The sequence below is a fragment of the Babylonia areolata genome, chromosome 13 (genome assembly GCF_041734735.1).
Source record: "Babylonia areolata isolate BAREFJ2019XMU chromosome 13, ASM4173473v1, whole genome shotgun sequence".
NCBI lineage: Eukaryota > Metazoa > Mollusca > Gastropoda > Neogastropoda > Buccinidae > Babylonia > Babylonia areolata.
In genome coordinates this window covers 11838764-11857701 of record NC_134888.1, presented here as the reverse complement: position 1 = coordinate 11857701, position 18938 = coordinate 11838764, and the positions used below count along the sequence as shown (strand labels likewise).

Here is an 18938-nt window from a genome sequence, read left to right as displayed (position 1 = left end):
ATTCAAACTCTGGACCCTCAGATTTAAAGTCCAATGCTTTAACCACTTGGCTATTGTGTATTCCCGTCTTCCTCAGCACTATGTAACAAGCAACATGTCTGAAACGCAATTCAATAATTCCCACATACACATGCACAATTACAGGTTTCACATTATCATCATTATAAAAAAGAGTGCTACCAAATTTAGAACCCAGCTCCACTTAGGGCTGACCCAAGGCTGTGCTGTATTTCTACCTCCACAACAGACAATAAGAATGACAGGCCAAGTTCAAACAAATGCCTTAGAACAAGAGAACTGCACAGGCACTTTGGAATAAACTGTGTCCGGAACTGACAGACCCAAGTAAGATTCTACGAACAGGGGTGAAGATTGACTTTTGTAAGTCAGGCAAGTCTGTAGAAAATTCACTTGCCCAGATGAGGTTCGAACCTGTGCGGCTTTCAGAGACTGGCATGCTTCAGAGAACACACACACATGCACGCACGCACGCACACATATACACACACTTTCCAATGGGCCTGAAATCTGAGAACTAACATGGCCTTCTGTTTCAAACTCAATGGGGGTCATTTGCCTATTTCAGATAAACAGGTTTTAACAAGGTGTGTGTGTGTGTGTGTGTGTGTGTGTGTGCGCGCGCGAAAAAACTGGTGAAAGGTGACAGAATAAGAGAGAAACAGAGGAGAGTGAGGAGGAGTTTTGTTTAATGTCCTGCCACACATACTGGTGATTGTAGACATTTTGTTGGAATATTGCTTTTTTACATTTGAGTGTAATTGTTCAAGAGAGGGGTGAGAGGGGTGGGGTGAATGGTGAGTTGGTAGAAACTGTAGATAGAGGGGTGAGGGGTGAATGGTGAGTTGGTAGAAACTGTAGATAGAGGGGTGAGGGGTGAATGGTGAGTTGGTAGAAACTGTAGAGGGGTGAGAGGGGTGGGGTGAATGGTGAGTTGGTAGAAACTGTAGATAGAGGGGTGGGGTGAATGGTGAGTTGGTAGAAACTGTAGATAGAGGGGTGAGGTGAATGGTGAGTTGGTAGAAACTGTAGATAGAGGGGTGAGGTGAATGGTGAGTTGGTAGAAACTGTAGAGGGGTGGGGTGAATGGTGAGTTGGTAGAAACTGTAGAGGGGTGAGAGGGGTGGGGTGAATGGTGAGTTGGTAGAAACTGTAGATAGAGGGGTGGGGTGAATGGTGAGTTGGTAGAAACTGTAGAGGGGTGAGAGGGGTGGGGTGAATGGTGAGTTGGTAGAAACTGTAGATAGAGGGGTGGGGTGAATGGTGAGTTGGTAGAAACTGTAGATAGAGGGGTGAGGTGAATGGTGAGTTGGTAGAAACTGTAGATAGAGGGGTGAGGTGAATGGTGAGTTGGTAGAAACTGTAGAGGGGTGGGGTGAATGGTGAGTTGGTAGAAACTGTAGAGGGGTGAGAGGGGTGGGGTGAATGGTGAGTTGGTAGAAACTGTAGATAGAGGGGTGGGGTGAATGGTGAGTTGGTAGAAACTGTAGATAGAGGGGTGAGGTGAATGGTGAGTTGGTAGAAACTGTAGATAGAGGGGTGAGGTGAATGGTGAGTTGGTAGAAACTGTAGAGGGGTGGGGTGAATGGTGAGTTGGTAGAAACTGTAGAGGGGTGAGAGGGGTGGGGTGAATGGTGAGTTGGTAGAAACTGTAGATAGAGGGGTGAGGGAGGTGGTGGTGAATGGTGAGTTGGTAGAAACTGTAGATAGAGGGGTGAGGGGTGAATGGTGAGTTGGTAGAAACTGTAGATAGAGGGGTGAGGGGGTGAGGTGAATGGTGAGTTGGTAGAAACTGTAGATAGAGGGGTGAGGGGTGAATGGTGAGTTGGTAGAAACTGTAGATAGAGGGGTGGGGTGAATGGTGATTTGGTAGAAACTGTAGATAGAGGGGTGAGGGGGGTGGGGTGAATGGTGATTTGGTAGAAACTGTAGATAGAGGGGTGGGGTGAATGGTGAGTTGGTAGAAACTGTAGATAGAGGGGTGAGGGGGGTGGGGTGAATGGTGAGTTGGTAGAAACTGTAGATAGAGGGGTGGGGTGAATGGTGAGTTGGTAGAAACTGTAGATAGAGGGGTGGGGTGAATGGTGAGTTGGTAGAAACTGTAGATAGAGGGGTGAGGGGGGTGGGGTGAATGGTGAGTTGGTAGAAACTGTAGATAGAGGGGTGAGGGGTGAATGGTGAGTTGGTAGAAACTGTAGATAGAGGGGTGGGGTGAATGGTGAGTTGGTAGAAACTGTAGATAGAGGGGTGGGGTGAATGGCGAGTTGGTAGAAACTGTAGATAGAGGGGTGAGGGGGGTGGGGTGAATGGTGAGTTGGTAGAAACTGTAGATAGAGGGGTGGGGTGAATGGTGAGTTGGTAGAAACTGTAGATAGAGGGGTGAGGGGGGTGGGGTGAATGGTGATTTGGTAGAAACTGTAGATAGAGGGGTGGGGTGAATGGTGAGTTGGTAGAAACTGTAGATAGAGGGGTGGGGTGAATGGTGAGTTGGTAGAAACTGTAGATAGAGGGGTGAGGTGAATGGTGAGTTGGTAGAAACTGTAGATAGAGGGGTGAGGGGGTGGGGTGAATGGTGAGTTGGTAGAAACTGTAGATAGAGGGGTGAGGGGTGAATGGTGAGTTGGTAGAAACTGTAGATAGAGGGGTGAGGGGGGTGGGGTGACTGGTGAGTTGGTAGAAACTGTAGATAGAGGGGTGAGGGGGTGGGGTGACTGGCGAGTTGGTAGAAACTGTAGATAGAGGGGTGAGGGGGGTGGGGTGACTGGTGAGTTGGTAGAAACTGTAGAGGGGTGAGGGGGTGGGGTGAATGGTGAGTTGGTAGAAACTGTAGATAGAGGGGTGGGGTGAATGGTGAGTTGGTAGAAACTGTAGATAGAGGGGTGGGGTGAATGGTGAGTTGGTATAAACTGTAGAGGTGTGAGGGGGGTGGGGTGAATGGTGAGTTGGTAGAAACTGTAGATAGAGGGGTGAGGGGGTGGGGTGAATGGTGAGTTGGTAGAAACTGTAGAGGGGTGAGGGGGGTGGGGTGACTGGTGAGTTGGTAGAAACTGTAGATACAGGGTGGAATCAAAGATGAATATCTGAAATAAAATTTAAGTATTGTCAGTGAAAATTACTGAATGGACTTTGTAAAAGAGAAGCCATTAATCTTACAAGAAAAACAACTAATAATGTATGCAAAAAGTCAAAAACATCAACATTCCCAGTGACTTGTGATGACACAATTTCATGCAGGTGAGGCTTCATCAAATCAGTCAAAAATTATATGCTTGACTGTCACATTACTGAAACATATGCACTTGACTTTAGGGCAATATTTAGTCCGCAATGAATTAGTTATCAGTCTAAAAATTAAACTTAGAACTGGTCCATGAATTAGACCAAAGTCTGAGAGAGTCCACTGACAAGTTAAATGAAAGCACTTACATAAGTCTCTTCCTTATATTATCAATTTCCTTGTATGACAATGGGCAGTTTACTTTGATACTACCTGTAAAATTCTTTGCTCCCCTTTTTGCTGCTCTGTTTGCTTGGTCACTATTTAAAAAAAAAAAAAAAAAAAAAAAAAAAAAAAAAAAAAAATCTAGTACGGGATGGTATCCAAGAAAAATCAACATATCCACTTTTCACAAATAAGGAGTGTAATAAATACTTAATTTCAAACAATAAAACTTCTGGTTATTCTCAAAAAGGAGCAAACTGATTGAGAATCAACAAGAGAAACTGAGAGAACAAGGTTGGAACACTGTTCCAGGGAAGAAAGGTTTTGCAGACAGCAGTTAACTTCATGGTGGTTGCATGGAAACAGGCTTTCCACTGTCCTTTAAAGTGTCAGACTTCAACAAAACTGAATGTTGATCCCCCTTACAACATCTCTATCACATCAACTTCCACCCCTGCTGCCATGCCTATTCTGTCCATGTAAAAGGAGGGGGTGGGGGAGGGGTGTGTGGGGGGGTTAGGAGTCAGTAGGAAGAGAAAGTGAGTTAGATAGGTGAGGGCAGACCTGCCTAGGCAGGTGGCTTTCAGTAGTATGGACGTGGCGGCATTTCCACTTTAATACGGTTATCAGGTTGTCTTCTCCCATGTACTAACAAGACATGATTCAGGGCTAATTGTCAAATACAAGTGAAGCTTTCAGTAATCACATGTACAGCTATCAATCTCTCAAGACAAAAAGGAGCAAATACACTCAACAAACTCACCAACACAAAATGGCTGACTTATAGTAACCATAAGTTATTTCATTCATGACATAGCTTTCCCTTCCCCTCTCTCTTAGTCTATCTATATGCAGAGATAAGATAAAAAAAAATTGTGATATTAACTGGAACAGGCGAGGGGATCTTGGGGACTGCATTAGGGGAGCAAAGCCCCCAAAACTGAATTGGTTATGTTATATCCATGAAAGAGAGAGAGAGAATTCTGAATGGTTAAATGTACTTTGGCCATAGGCACATATACATATCATGCATATCTCAAGACAGAAAGGCCTTCGACACCGTGAGTAGAGAGGGACTGTGGAAGATCATGGCCAAGTACGGATGCCCTCGGAAATTTATTTCCTTGGTCAGCCAATTCCATGAAGGCATGCAGGCTCGAGTCCAGGACAAAGGCGAAACATCTGCTCCTTTTGCTGTCACAAATGGTGTCAAGCAAGGCTGCATCCTGGCTCCAACGCTGTTCAGCCTCATGTTCTCTGCAATGCTTACTGATGCCTTCAGAGATGGCGATGTTGGAATCGGCCTAAAGTACCGAACAGATGGTAAGTTGTTTAACCTCAGAAGGCTTCAAGCAAAAACGAAGGTCATGACAGACATCATCAGAGACTTTTTGTTTGCTGATGATTGTGCCCTCAACGCTGGATCTGAAGCTGACATGCAACTCAGCGTTGACAAGTTTGCCACTGCCAGCAGGAACTTCGGCCTTACCATCAGCACGAGGAAAACTGAAGTTCTCCATCAGCCAGCCCCAGGGAAACCCTACGCTGAGCCCAACATCACAGTCAACGGTCAGAGACTCAGTGCGGTGGAGCGGTTCACATACCTTGGCAGCACACTGTCACGAAATGCGACCATCGACGATGAAGTGAACGTCAGGATTGCAAGAGCAAGCGCAACTTTTGGTAGACTCAGTGCAAATGTCTGGAACAGAAGAGGCATTAGTCTTGAGACCAAGCTAAAGGTCTACAGAGCAGTAGTTCTCCCCACACTACTGTACGCCTGCGAAACTTGGACAGTGTACCAACGACATGCCAAGAAGCTGAACCACTTCCACACAACATGCCTCAGGAAGCTACTGAACATCAAGTGGCAAGACAAGACCCCAGACACAGAGGTGCTCGCAAAAGCCACCCTTCCCAGCATCTTCACCATCCTGATGCAGTCCCAGCTTCGCTGGGCTGGACATGTGGCGCGCATGCCAGACCATCGGCTGCCCAAAAGGCTTTTCTATGGCGAGCTGCAACAAGGGAAGAGATCACACGGAGGTCAGAAGAAGCGCTTCAGAGATACTCTGAAAGTCTCTCTGAAAGCGTTTGATATCAACCCTGACTCCTGGGAGGAATCTGCAGTGGACCGTGACAGATGGCGTGCTGCTGTGCACAAAGGCGCCAAGTTGTGCGAGGCCAACAGGACTGCTGCAGCTGTTCAGAAGAGGCAGGCCAGAAAGTCACGGGCAAACAAGCTCCCTGACAATGGTATGCCTGTCTTTGTCTGCCCCAACTGTCAGCGAACATTTCGTGGACTATTCAGCCATCTGCGCATTCACAGATAGATTCATGAGCATCCTCCCCCCCACCCCACCACCACCCTCCCCCCATCCCCCAGCTGGATGACAACGATGGTCATCATCGATCTCGATGGACACACACCACCATCTCAAGACAGAAAGGGATTGAGAGAATGTTTATGTGTACATCACTGCATACATGTGTACTGTTTTCAGTGAAAGCCTCTCTCTCTCTCTGTGAGTGTGAGTGTGTTCAATTCAACCCTCTTTGTGTGGTGAAAGAAGTCAGGATGGGTAGAAAGAGTAAGTATTTGTGTGCATGCATATGTATTGATTTCAATAAAACACTGTGTGTGTGTATGTGTGCGCGCATGCGTGTGTGTGCGCATGCGTGAGTGTGTGTGTGTGTTTCCATTTAACTCTGTGTGTATGCAAGAGAAAGAGTGAGAGAAAGTGTGTGAGTATGCCTGAGACACAGAGAGAGAGAGACAGAGAGTGTTCATGTGCTTTATGTTTTCAATGCAACTCTATGTGTGTGTGTGTGTGTGTATCTGAGAGAGACAGAGTGTATGTGTGCATGTGTGCGTGTGTGTGTGTGTTTTTTCATTTCAGCTCTGTGTGTGTGTGCGCGTGCGGCACACACACACGGATGTGAGCATATGAGAGAGAGAGAGAGAGAGAGAGAGAGAGAGAGAGAGAATGTATGTTTAAGTACATGTGCGCATGCATGTGTATTCTTTTCAATGCATCTCTATGCATGTGTGCATGCGTGTGTGTGTGTGTGTGTGTGCGTGAGAGAGAGTGTCTCTTCTGTGTGTCTGCACACACACAAAGAAAACAGCAATAGTGAAATGTACCACCATCAAAATCAGAGGCAGAGGCTGCAAGCGCATTTTAAGAAATAGTATTGTATGCATGTAAAGGCGAAATGAATCTTTAAATCCAGATCTAAGTGTAACTGCAGCCATGTCAGTGTACTGCCACATCATTGGCTGATTCAGTCCTGCTCAACACTATTTGCAACAGGAGGAGTTTGTATTATACTCCATGTTTGGTGTTAAATATACTTACCATGTCAAACTGATGCAAACTAGGCCTATTGGTTTGCTCTGCTTGGCCAAATTTCGCATGGCTAACAGTGAAAAGACGGGCCCACCCGCTCTCAGCCAATCAAACGCCTCTAAAAACTATAAGCGCTTAATCTTTCCTTTGGCCAAGGCTCTCCACGCCATCTTGTCAGGTTTACGCTCTGTCTCGTCTTACGCTTTTTTCGGCTATTCTGCGTATCCTTTTGGCCTTATTTTGTTGCATGCGGCTTGTGTTTATTGTATTCTTACATTCTCTGTACTCGATTCGACTCGGCACCCTCGATTCGTTCGATTTTTTCTGCCTCTAAGTCGATCCTGTCTTTCCTTTCTCTGTTGGGGGTCGGATTTTCGCTGGGTGCCTAAGCGCGGGTTCCATGCCTCGTGTGCCATACCACGAAGGCAAGGGATCATGATGCTGGGATTGAGACTCGGTAAGAGACTCTCCCAGGCCCGGAGCTCATGATTCCTCCCGATACGGACCGCGGCGATGCGTCGTTAGACGCTGATCGCGGAGGTGACGTTCGTACCAGTAAAACGGTCATGAAGGGGACCGGGGGGGAAAGAGGTACGAGCGTCGCCTCCCGAGGTGTCCCAGCGCGAGGCGGGGAGAAGGGTGAATGGCAAGTCATCTCCGTGCTGTGGGGACTCGCAGGCCATTACCCGGGTCCCCACTCGGAGACGGCCCTCACGTGCCCCATTGTTGTTCCCCCTCCTCCCTTCTCTGTCGACCCCCCTCCCCCACCTCCTTTTGGGGGGGGAGAAAAATTTGGTTCCGGGGGGGGAACTCTACTTTGCCCACCCCGGGTCAAGCCACCCCAGTTTCCCCACGGGAGGGGATTCGGGGCGCGTGGCAACCTGCTCTGCAGGTCTTCCCGCTATCCGGCCGGTCTCCCCTGCTGGGGGAGGCCCGTGCGTGTCAGGCGGTTCCGGGCAGTCAGCCCGCTCGTCTTCAGGCGGGACTGACACCCAAGTCGGACCTGACCTCCCTCCGACTTGGCCAGGTTGTTCCCTTCATGGAGGTCAACGCACCAGTGACCCTTGGGGTTCAGGTCACAGTATGGCTGGTGCCCACGGGTGGTTACCCCCATTCTACCCGTACTGGGGCGCACCTAGGGTGATTTTATTGTGTTGCACTTTGGTACTACAAAGTAATTGTTGTGAAAAGTGACTAGACAAGGATGGAGATCAAGCACACATGCAGGACTTTTATACTTTGACTACAATGAGAGAGAAAGAGGTGGAAAGACGGCAAAAGAGCAAGTGAGTAGTGAGCAAGTGAGCAAGAGAGAGAGTGTGTCTGAATAGTTTACTGAATAGACCAAGGACCCACTTCAATGGATGAGCACACACAAAATATTCATTAGCATACATATATAATATACATAATATAAAAGTGGACACAGAAATTTAAAAAAGGAAGGCTTTTTCAGAACTACCATCAGCAAGGATTGCCTTTTGTCACTTTTGATAATTTACGAAGAACAATTCTTAAGTGTTACAGATCTGGAATGCCTTACAAATTTAGACAGCTGGTGCAGTAATGTGGGTCTATGGTTAGAAGCAAGAAGAAAAGAAAGCTTAAAACTTGATGGACTGTCATAATATTTCTGAGGGAAGTGCTGTTCTCTTAATTTGGTCGACATAGGACAGTTTAAAAAAAAAAGCATTTCAGTTTCCACTTATCTATGCAAAAAAGACAGAAGTTAACGGCAGACAGAGAGAGAGAAAAAAAAACCCACTGCAGTTAATGTCAAGGAATGAGCGAGACAGAGCGGCAGTGATTTTGACTGCTCTGTCAGTTTGAGCGGAAGGGTGAGGTGGGGTTGGTTGGTGGATAGAGAGATGGGCACAGGCAGACATTATCTGTTCAAGTCACTGCCCTCTTGAGCACACCACACAAAGCTCTCAGTGGTGACATCAACACCAACAGGTGGACCCCAGCAATGAACTGTTCACTTTTGATCAAGAGAACTGACTGAGATGTAAGCAGCAACAGCATCAAAACTGTGCTGACAAAACATTCTAGGTGGGATCCCAACAAAGGTAAACACGGAAATGTTCAGCTCAGTGTGTAGGGTGAACTGGTTCAGTCTTTTCTGCAATTTGTTGTGGAACCAGAACATTCTTTCATTGACAAATCTATCCACTGGCTAGCCAAAACAGTGCTGTCTTGTTGTTTTCCACCAATCATAATCAAATCTATTTTTGTGTACTTCAGCACTCCAAGTCAAGACAGTACAACTTACTCAAAAACTGTACAGGTAAACAAATATGTGAACATAATTTCTGGCCCAATAACGAACTGCCCTTTGATTACTTCAGTTCTTGAGTGTTGCACATCTGCACCAACTGACCAGAATCAACTGACAATAAGTACAGGAACCAGCCGCCGTGGCGAAGTGGTTAGCGTCGCGGACTGACGGCTGGGAGGACGCGGGTTCGAATCCCAGCGGAGGTGGGTTTTTCGGCCCGTGGCCGGCTCCTACCCAGAGTTGAGTGTGCTGTGGGCTTAAATGGGGAGACTGGGACCACACAGTCGAGTGTCATCCACTTCAAGGATGCGTCTTTGGGTGTGCTGCTCTAATTACCTGACCAACACTGCAAGTGTCTGTATCTCTCGGGCCTGGTTAACGCCGGGATATCATTATGACAGGAAGCGTAGTGTACAGCCTTGTCACGCAGTCCCAAACCAAAATGGACCTCCACAGCAACATCGTCATCATCATCGTCATCCTCCTTCTCATTCATCGTCATCAGTATAAACAAAATAGTCCCAGTCTGTGACCTTTCATGCCCTGCTCTCATGGTGACCTCAGTTTCGATACCCCTCCACTTCCGTGCTTGGGGTGAGTCCTGTCAATGTCGTCGGATTCATGGGGGGCTGTTGTTTGAGGGACGTGGTGGCGGTCTCCACTCTGGGAGAGACGCTCACTCAGTCTGGCTCCGCGACTAAGCCATTATTGTCGTTAGTAGGGGGCTTAGTAGGTGGTGTCCTAAGTACGTTAAAACAGAACAGGCACCACTGAACACCACCGAAGTGACTCAGCAGCAGTGCAGGGTCTCCTCTGGTGTGTGGCCTCCGGGCGACCTAACATCGATGGTTCCCTGTGGACTGCTGACGCTGGAACTGCGACGGACGAACCCGGGTGTGGCCGTGTATGGGGGAATCTAAATGAGCGGCGTGGGAGTAATGCCACTGAAATGGTGCAGATGATGGGGCAGCGAAAAAAAAAAAAAAAAAAAAAAAAAAAAAAAAGTACAGGAACTATCCTGACACACCTACACAAAAGTTTACAAACAGATCTTCAAAGATCACAGATTGTTTCGAAATATGATGATCCATGTCAACTCAAATTGCTTTCTTTTTTGCCTGTCAAAGAAACCACACTGTCAATGCCTCACCCGTCTTTCTGTGTGTGGCATGTTCCAGACTAAAGGACATGTCCTGTCTTGAATAAATGCTACTTGCATTTACACATTTCTTCCATAACTGTTGTTGTATGTCCATATCAAGTGAAATTTATATGAACAGACTTTGAGCTTCTTCTTTAATTCTGTATACGTGTACATACATGCTGATGGGAAGCACTACATGGCAATGGTTTTAAGTTGTGTAACTTTATCTGACCAAGGGTAAAGGTACTTGTTTGCTCTTCAATGCACTGGAGGAAAGTCAGAAGGAATTACTATGGGCCAGGTACAAGGAGAACCTACAGGATTTCTACCACTGACTTTCAAAATGCTAAGCAAACTTAGAGCTGCATAAATGGCTCTGTAACCCAGCCCTGGTTATTCAATTAACATGTGCTCTGTGTCCTTCAGAGGCTTCCATGCCAAAAAGCAGTGAACTATCTGTATGCCCTTGTGCACTCACTGTGTGTCCTTGGAATGTCTTGCAGGGTCGATCCATGCCCAGGCGACAAACATGTATGCACTGATCTGTAGAGCAGGAGGCAAAGCTGGTGTTGTTCTGCCAGTCCACATCCAGTGCTGGCGCTGTCACACACACTGTCTGTCATGTACACTTCACAGTTACCTACACTGTCACGCACACTGTCTGTCATGTACACTTCACAGTTACCTACACTGTCACGCACACTGTCTGTCATGTACACTTCACAGTTACCTACACTGTCTGTCATGTACACTTCACAGTTACCTACACTGTCACGCACACTGTCTGTCATGTACACTGCATAGTTACCTACACTGTCACACTGTCTGTCATGTACACTTCACAGTTACCTACACTGTCACGCACACTGTCTGTCATGTACACTGCACAGTTACCTACACTGTCACACACACTGTCTGTCATGTACACTGCATAGTTACCTACACTGTCACACTGTCTGTCATGTACACTGCACAGTTACCTACACTGTCACACACACTGTCTGTCATGTACACTGCACAGTTACCTACACTGTTACACTGTCTGTCATGTACACTGCACAGTTACCTACACTGTCACAAACACTGTCTGTCATGTACACTGCACAGTTACCTACACTGTTACACTGTCTGTCATGTACACTGCACAGTTACCTACACTGTCACAAACACTGTCTGTCATGTACACTGCACAGTTACCTACACTGTCACACACACTGTCTGTCATGTACACTGCACAGTTACCTACACTGTCACACACACTGTCTGTCATGTACACTTCACAGTTAACTACACTGTCACGCACACTGTCTGTCATGTACACTGCATAGTTACCTACACTGTCACACTGTCTGTCATGTACACTGCACAGTTACCTACACTGTCACACACACTGTCTGTCATGTACACTGCACAGTTACCTACACTGTCACACACACTGTCTGTCATGTACACTGCATAGTTACCTACACTGTCACACTGTCTGTCATGTACACTGCACAGTTACCTACACTGTCACACACACTGTCTGTCATGTACACTGCACAGTTACCTACACTGTTACACTGTCTGTCATGTACACTGCACAGTTACCTACACTGTCACAAACACTGTCTGTCATGTACACTGCACAGTTACCTACACTGTCACGCACACTGTCTGTCATGTACACTGCACAGTTACCTACACTGTCACACACACTGTCTGTCATGTACACTGCATAGTTACCTACACTGTCACACTGTCTGTCATGTACACTGCACAGTTACCTACACTGTCACACACACTGTCTGTCATGTACACTGCACAGTTACCTACACTGTTACACTGTCTGTCATGTACACTGCACAGTTACCTACACTGTCACAAACACTGTCTGTCATGTACACTGCACAGTTACCTACACTGTCACACACTGTCATGTATACTGCACAGTTACCTACACTGTCACACTGTCTGTCATGTACACTGCACAGTTACCTACACTGTCACACTGTCTGTCATGTACACTGCACAGTTACCTACACTGTCACACTGTCTGTCATGTACACTGCACAGTTACCTACACTGTCACACACACTGTCTGTCATGTACACTGCAGTTACCTACACTGTCGCACACACTGTCTGTCATGTACACTGCACAGTTACCTACGCTGTCACACACACTGTCTGTCATGTACACTGCATAGTTACCTACACTGTCACACACACTGTCTGTCATGTACATTGCACAGTTACCTACACTGTCACACACAGTCTGTCATGTACACTGCACAGTTACCTACACTGTCACACACACTGTCATGTACACTGCATAGTTACCTACACTGTCACACACACTGTCTGTCATGTACACAGCACAGTTACCTACACTGTCACACACACTGTCTGTCATGTACACTGCATAGTTACCTACACTGTAACACACACTGTCTGTCATGTACACTGCATAGTTACCTACACTGTCACACAGTCTGTCATGTACACTGCACAGTTACATACACTGTCACACACACTGTCATGTACACTGCATAGTTACCTACACTGTAACACACACTGTCTGTCATGTTCACTGTACAGTTACCTACACTGTCACACACTGTCATGTACACTGCATAGTTACCTACACTGTCACACACACTGTCATGTACACTGCAGTTACCTACACTGTCACACACTGTCTGTCATGTACACTGCAGTTACCTACACTGTACAACACACTGTCTGTCATGTACACTGCAGTTACCTACACTGTCACACACTGTCATGTACACTGCACAGTTACCTACATTGTCACACACACTGTCTGTCATGTACACTGCACAGTTACCTACACTGTCTGTCATGTACACTGCATAGTTACCTACACTGTCACACACACTGTCTGTCATGTACACTGCACAGTTACCTACACTGTCACACACACTATCTGTCATGTACACTGCACAGTTACCTACACTGTCACACACACTGTCTGTCATGTACACTGCATAGTTACCTACACTGTCACACACACTGTCTGTCATGTACACTGCATAGTTACCTACACTGTCACACACACTGTCTGTCATGTACACTGCATAGTTACCTACACTGTACCACACACTGTCATGTACACTGCATACTTACCTACACTGTACCACACACTGTCATGTACACTGCATAGTTACCTACACTGTCACACACATGTACACTGGACAGTTACCTACACTGTACCACACACTGTCATAGTTACCTACACTGTCACAGTCTGTCATGTACACTGCATAGTTACCTACACTGTCACACACATGTACACTGCACAGTTACCTACACTGTACCACACACTGTCTGTCATGTACATTGCACAGTTACCTACACTGTCACACAGTCTGTCATGTACACTGCACAGTTACCTACACTGTCACACACACTGTCATGTACACTGCACAGATACCTACACTGTCACACACACTGTCTGTCATATATACTGCACAGTTACCTACACTGTCACACTGTCTGTCATGTACACTGCACAGTTACCTACACTGTCACACACACTGTCTGTCATGTACACTGCACAGTTACCTACACTGCCACACACACTGTCATGTACACTGCAGTTACCTACACTGTCACACACACTGTCTGTCATGTATACTGCAGTTACCTACACTGTCACACACTGTCTGTCATGTACACTGCATAGTTACCTACACTGTCACACACTGTCATGTACACTGCACAGTTACCTACACTGTCACACACACTGTCATGTACACTGCACAGTTACCTACACTGTCACACACTGTCACGTACACTGCACAGTTACCTACACTGTCACACACACTGCTGTCATGTACACTGTACAGTTACCTACACTGCAACACACACTGTCTGTCATGTACACTGCATAGTTACCTGCACTGTCACACACACTGTCTATCATGTACACTGCATAGTTACCTGCACTGTCACACACACTGTCTATCATGTATACTGCACTGTCACACACACTGTCTATCATGTACACTGCACAGTTACCTGCACTGTCACACACACTGTCATGTATACTGCACAGTTACCTACACTGTCACACACACTGTCTATCATGTACACTGCATAGTTACCTGCACTGTCACACACACTGTCATGTATACTGCACAGTTACCTACACTGTCACACACACTGTCATGTACACTGCACAGTTACCTACACTGCCACACACACTGTCTGTCATGTACACTGCAGTTACCTACACTGCCACACACACTGTCTGTCATGTACACTACACAGTTACCTACATTGCCAAACACACTGTCATGTACACAACACAGTTACCTACATTGCCACATGCATACATACAGTCATGAGTGTGTCTGTCATGTATATTGCATAGTTCCTATAATGATAAACACAGAGTCTGTCATGCATATAAAATAGTTATGTACACACACACACACACAGAGAAATGTAGTCACATTTATTTGTCATTATCATCATCTCCACTAAAGCTACTAAAACCTTTGTCTTCAGAGTTGAACAACAGAAGCACAGCTCCTTCTGCCACGGCTGCATCATTGACACCGGCCTCATTTTCACTGTCGCATGAATCCAAGTCTTGCTGGCTGGAGATTGCGAATTCAGCTACACATGAGTCCAGCTTTGCAAAAAGCCGTTGGTGATCGTAGATTGTTTTACTTTTCCCCACACTGTCAAAATAAACTGACAGACCACAGCGAAGCTTGCTTTTGCAAACGTCCAGTTTTGGTAAAAGATTTATCACCACTGGTCATTCATGTTTCCCATTCGACATGCAGTACCATTTTGAAAGCACGATTAACACTGATATCAAGAAGCTGAAGGTATTTGTGCTGCAGCACATGAAAACCTGGTTAAAGTCGCAGCCAGCTTTTTAATTTTTTTAAATTTTTTTTATATCTATGCACAAAACACGTCATTAGAATCAAAATAATGAAAATCAAGATTTTTACAAATTCTGCATCTTTGAAGTCTTATCTCAGCTGTTGGTAAGTATTTTAGCAAAAAAAAAAAAGCCTGTTTTTAGGTGCATACACTGTTGGTATTGCTGCACACATTTGTCACTTAAGTTGCAATGCTCTGAGCATTTGACTCCAGGCTTTTCTGAAATCATGTCAGCTGATGATGTAGCAACACACTTAATGACTGCAGAAAGTAAACATTATTTTGATCTGGTATCTAAAGCCAAAGTTCAAAAGATTCATCAGCATTATGGGAAATATTTTTTGTTCAAACACAAATGCTGCCTTTGTCTCTAATTTGAACATTCACTGTCACCCTTGACAGCTCTCTAATGGCATTAAGTCATTCCTCCACTTGCCATTCTTGACTTCTGAGTACAGAGAGAAATTATGAAATTTCTTCTTTTGGGGTACACCAACTTTGAAAAAAACGAAAGAAAAAAACTATAACAGACTGGCCAGTTCTGTTTTTTGTATGTTAATATGTGATTTTTAAACTATTTAAAAGAACAGATATGTCCAAAGTGATAAATTGCGACTTAAGCCGGGTTACTGCATGCTGCATCACATTTGGTCATACCACCTGGGATCACTGCTGGGATGGAGTTATTCCATCTAAGTGCTTCCTTTACACTATCAGTAATGTGGGCCCTCATACTGTCCAAAACCAACATGGCCTTATTTCGGTGGAAGAATCCGCCCAGTTGCTTGCCATTGCACTAAGTAAGCCATGCCTTCATTAGCGTTTCATATTTCCAGTTTCTTGTTCACTTTACCGACTCCTTTTGGAAACTTCTCCTCTGGCAACACAATGCATATGAATAAGATCATTGGGGGAAGTTTTTTTTCCAAATGCTGTGCAGCTCAGAACGCAAGTAAGATGGGTTTCCTTGTGGCCAGTTTGTTTTTAAATTGATGGACGAATCGCCTTTTTTGTTTACAGTCTGACTGAGAGGTAGGTCAAAGGTCAGACGGATCTCATCCATATTAATCATGTCCTGTAGAGCAATGAAGTTCTCTGCTATTTTTTCCTGTGTATAGTTCTGAAGTCAAGAGGGAGATGTTGACAGAGAGTCATTCATGCTCTGACAGAAGGGCCTTTGTGTTTCATAAATATGAGACACCATGACTGCCTGCCTTGAAATTCTTCTATTTTCTTTTCTTTAGTGATCAATTCTGCTTTCAGTTGAATCTGTACAGCCAAAACAGCTCAGCCATCCACTCAGTGTGTGTGCTGACCCAGTCTTCAAGTTCATCATCCAGCTTAGGCCATTGGCATTTCCTACCTCTGAAAGCCTTGGGAAAAAATGTGTGAACAATTAACACCAGCACACTTTTACAGTGAGTTTTTCTTTCACAAAGTCAAAACCAGTTTTGAAACTTATGTAAATTCAAAAAAAGACTGGAGACTGACGGCAACACTTGATTTGTTGTGAACAGGTCATAGGGAAAACCCGCAACATCGGAAAAATCCACAAACAAGCCACATCACTTTAACCACAGGGGTCAGCCACAGGGGTCATAGTTGAGGGGGAAATTTGCGGCTAATAGTTCCAATTTCACAATACTTGTTCATATATAAAATAGATACATTCATCACAAGAAAGAAAAAAACCTTTTTCTTTCTTTTTATGAAAATATGTATTTCATTTTCAAAAGTGAAAATAGGGAATGGAACAAAATGGGTGTTGTGTTTTTTTGCAAAACTTCAACTTCAGTGAATGCCACTGGTCATGTGTTCAGCTGTATTTGTATTGCTGTTAATATATACAGGGGAAGTGAAGGTACCAGACTTTTTGTGCTGGATACACACTGTGACAGACTGCTTCATACCATGGATTTGTTTCAATAACCATGTCCACCTGACCAACTAAGAATCTCTGACTCTTGATAGTTCAGGTGATTCTAATGACCACCTCAGCTGTACCCTAACAGCAGTAGCATGGTCTCATGTATTCAGTTCTCACAGAAACAATCTGCCTTCCTCACTTGGGTCATCCTATGCTCAGTTCAGAGCACAATGACCAAACAGACATCAACACTTGGGTCAAGCTGTGCTCAACTTACAGCATAATGACCAAACACACATCAACACTTGGGTCAAGCTGTGCTCAACTTACAGCATAATGACCAAACAGACATCAACACTTGGGTCAAGCTGTGCTCAACTTACAGCATAATGACCAAACACACATCAACACTTGAGTCAAGCTGTGCTCAACTTCCAGCATAATGACCAAACACACATCAACACTTGGGTCAAGCTGTGCTCAACTTACAGCATAATGACCAAACACACACCAACACTTGGGTCAAGCTGTGCTCAACTTCCAGCATAATGACCAAACAGACATCAACACTTGGGTCAAGCTGTGCTCAACTTACAGCATAATGACCAAACAGACATCAACACTTGGGTCAAGCTGTGCTCAACTTACAGCATAATGACCAAACAGACATCAACACTTGGGTCAAGCTGTGCTCAACTTACAGCATAATGACCAAACAGACATCAACACTTGGGTCAAGCTGTGCTCAACTTACAGCATAATGACCAAACACACATCAACACTTGGGTCAAGCTGTGCTCAACTTACAGCATAATGACCAAACAGACATCAACACTTGGGTCAAGCTGTGCTCAACTTACAGCATAATGACCAAACACACATCAACACTTGAGTCAAGCTGTGCTCAACTTACAGCATAATGACCAAACAGACATCAACACTTGGGTCAAGCTGTGCTCAACTTACAGCATAATGACCAAACAGACACCAACACTTGGGTCAAGCTGTGCTCAACTTACAGCATAATGACCAAACAGACATCAACACTTGGGTCAAGCTGTGCTCAACTTACAGCATAATGACCAAACACACATCAACACTTGAGTCAAGCTGTGCTCAACTTACAGCATAATGACCAAACACACATCAACACTTGGGTCAAGCTGTGCTCAACTTACAGCATAATGACCAAACAGACATCAACACTTGGGTCAAGCTGTGCTCAACTTACAGCATAATGACCAAACAGACATCAACACTTGGGTCAAGCTGTGCTCAACTTACAGCATAATGACCAAACACACATCAACACTTGGGTCAAGCTGTGCTCAACTTACAGCATTATGACTAAACATAGATCCAAGTTAAATCTGAATATCAAATTATCAAACAATGGGCAGAGCAGTAACACTACTCTGTTACAAAATGTTATCACATTTAACACTGATGAATAAACAAATTTCTCATTTGCTCAATTGGGTATGAAATCGGCATGAAAAAAACAACAAAAAAACACATATATGTTTCAAGCCAGGGTACAGACAAGAAAAAAACAACAACCAAAATACAATACAATATGTGAACAACTTAAATGCGGCATAATACACCTCAGACAAACATGTACAGCTATCAGACTTTAGAAAAAAACAACTACTGATGTCAGAGTTAAAGGTAACAGATGACTGATACCTGAAAGGAATGTAAACAGGTAAACTACTTAAGGTAACAGATGATTGATACCTGAATGGAAGGTAAACTACTAAAGGTAACAGATGATTGATACCTGAATGGAAGGTAAACTACTAAAGGTAACAGATGATTGATACCTGAATGGAAGGCAAACTACTAAAGGTAACAGATGATTGATACCTGAATGGAAGGCAAACTACTAAAGGTAACAGATGATTGATACCTGAATGGAAGGCAAACTACTAA

At 44.9% G+C, this 18938-nt stretch overlaps 1 protein-coding gene across 2 annotated transcripts in view; it reads right to left on the bottom strand.

The window, feature by feature from the left end:
* LOC143289057 (F-box-like/WD repeat-containing protein TBL1X) overlaps nt 1-18938 on the bottom strand; it is a 133788-nt gene that overhangs the window by 25791 nt on the left and 89059 nt on the right. For both annotated transcript variants that reach the window (XM_076597873.1, XM_076597874.1), the window contains exon 10: nt 10711-10832. In XM_076597873.1, the coding sequence (XP_076453988.1) occupies nt 10711-10832 (122 nt within the window). The remainder of the gene's footprint in view (nt 1-10710; nt 10833-18938) is intronic.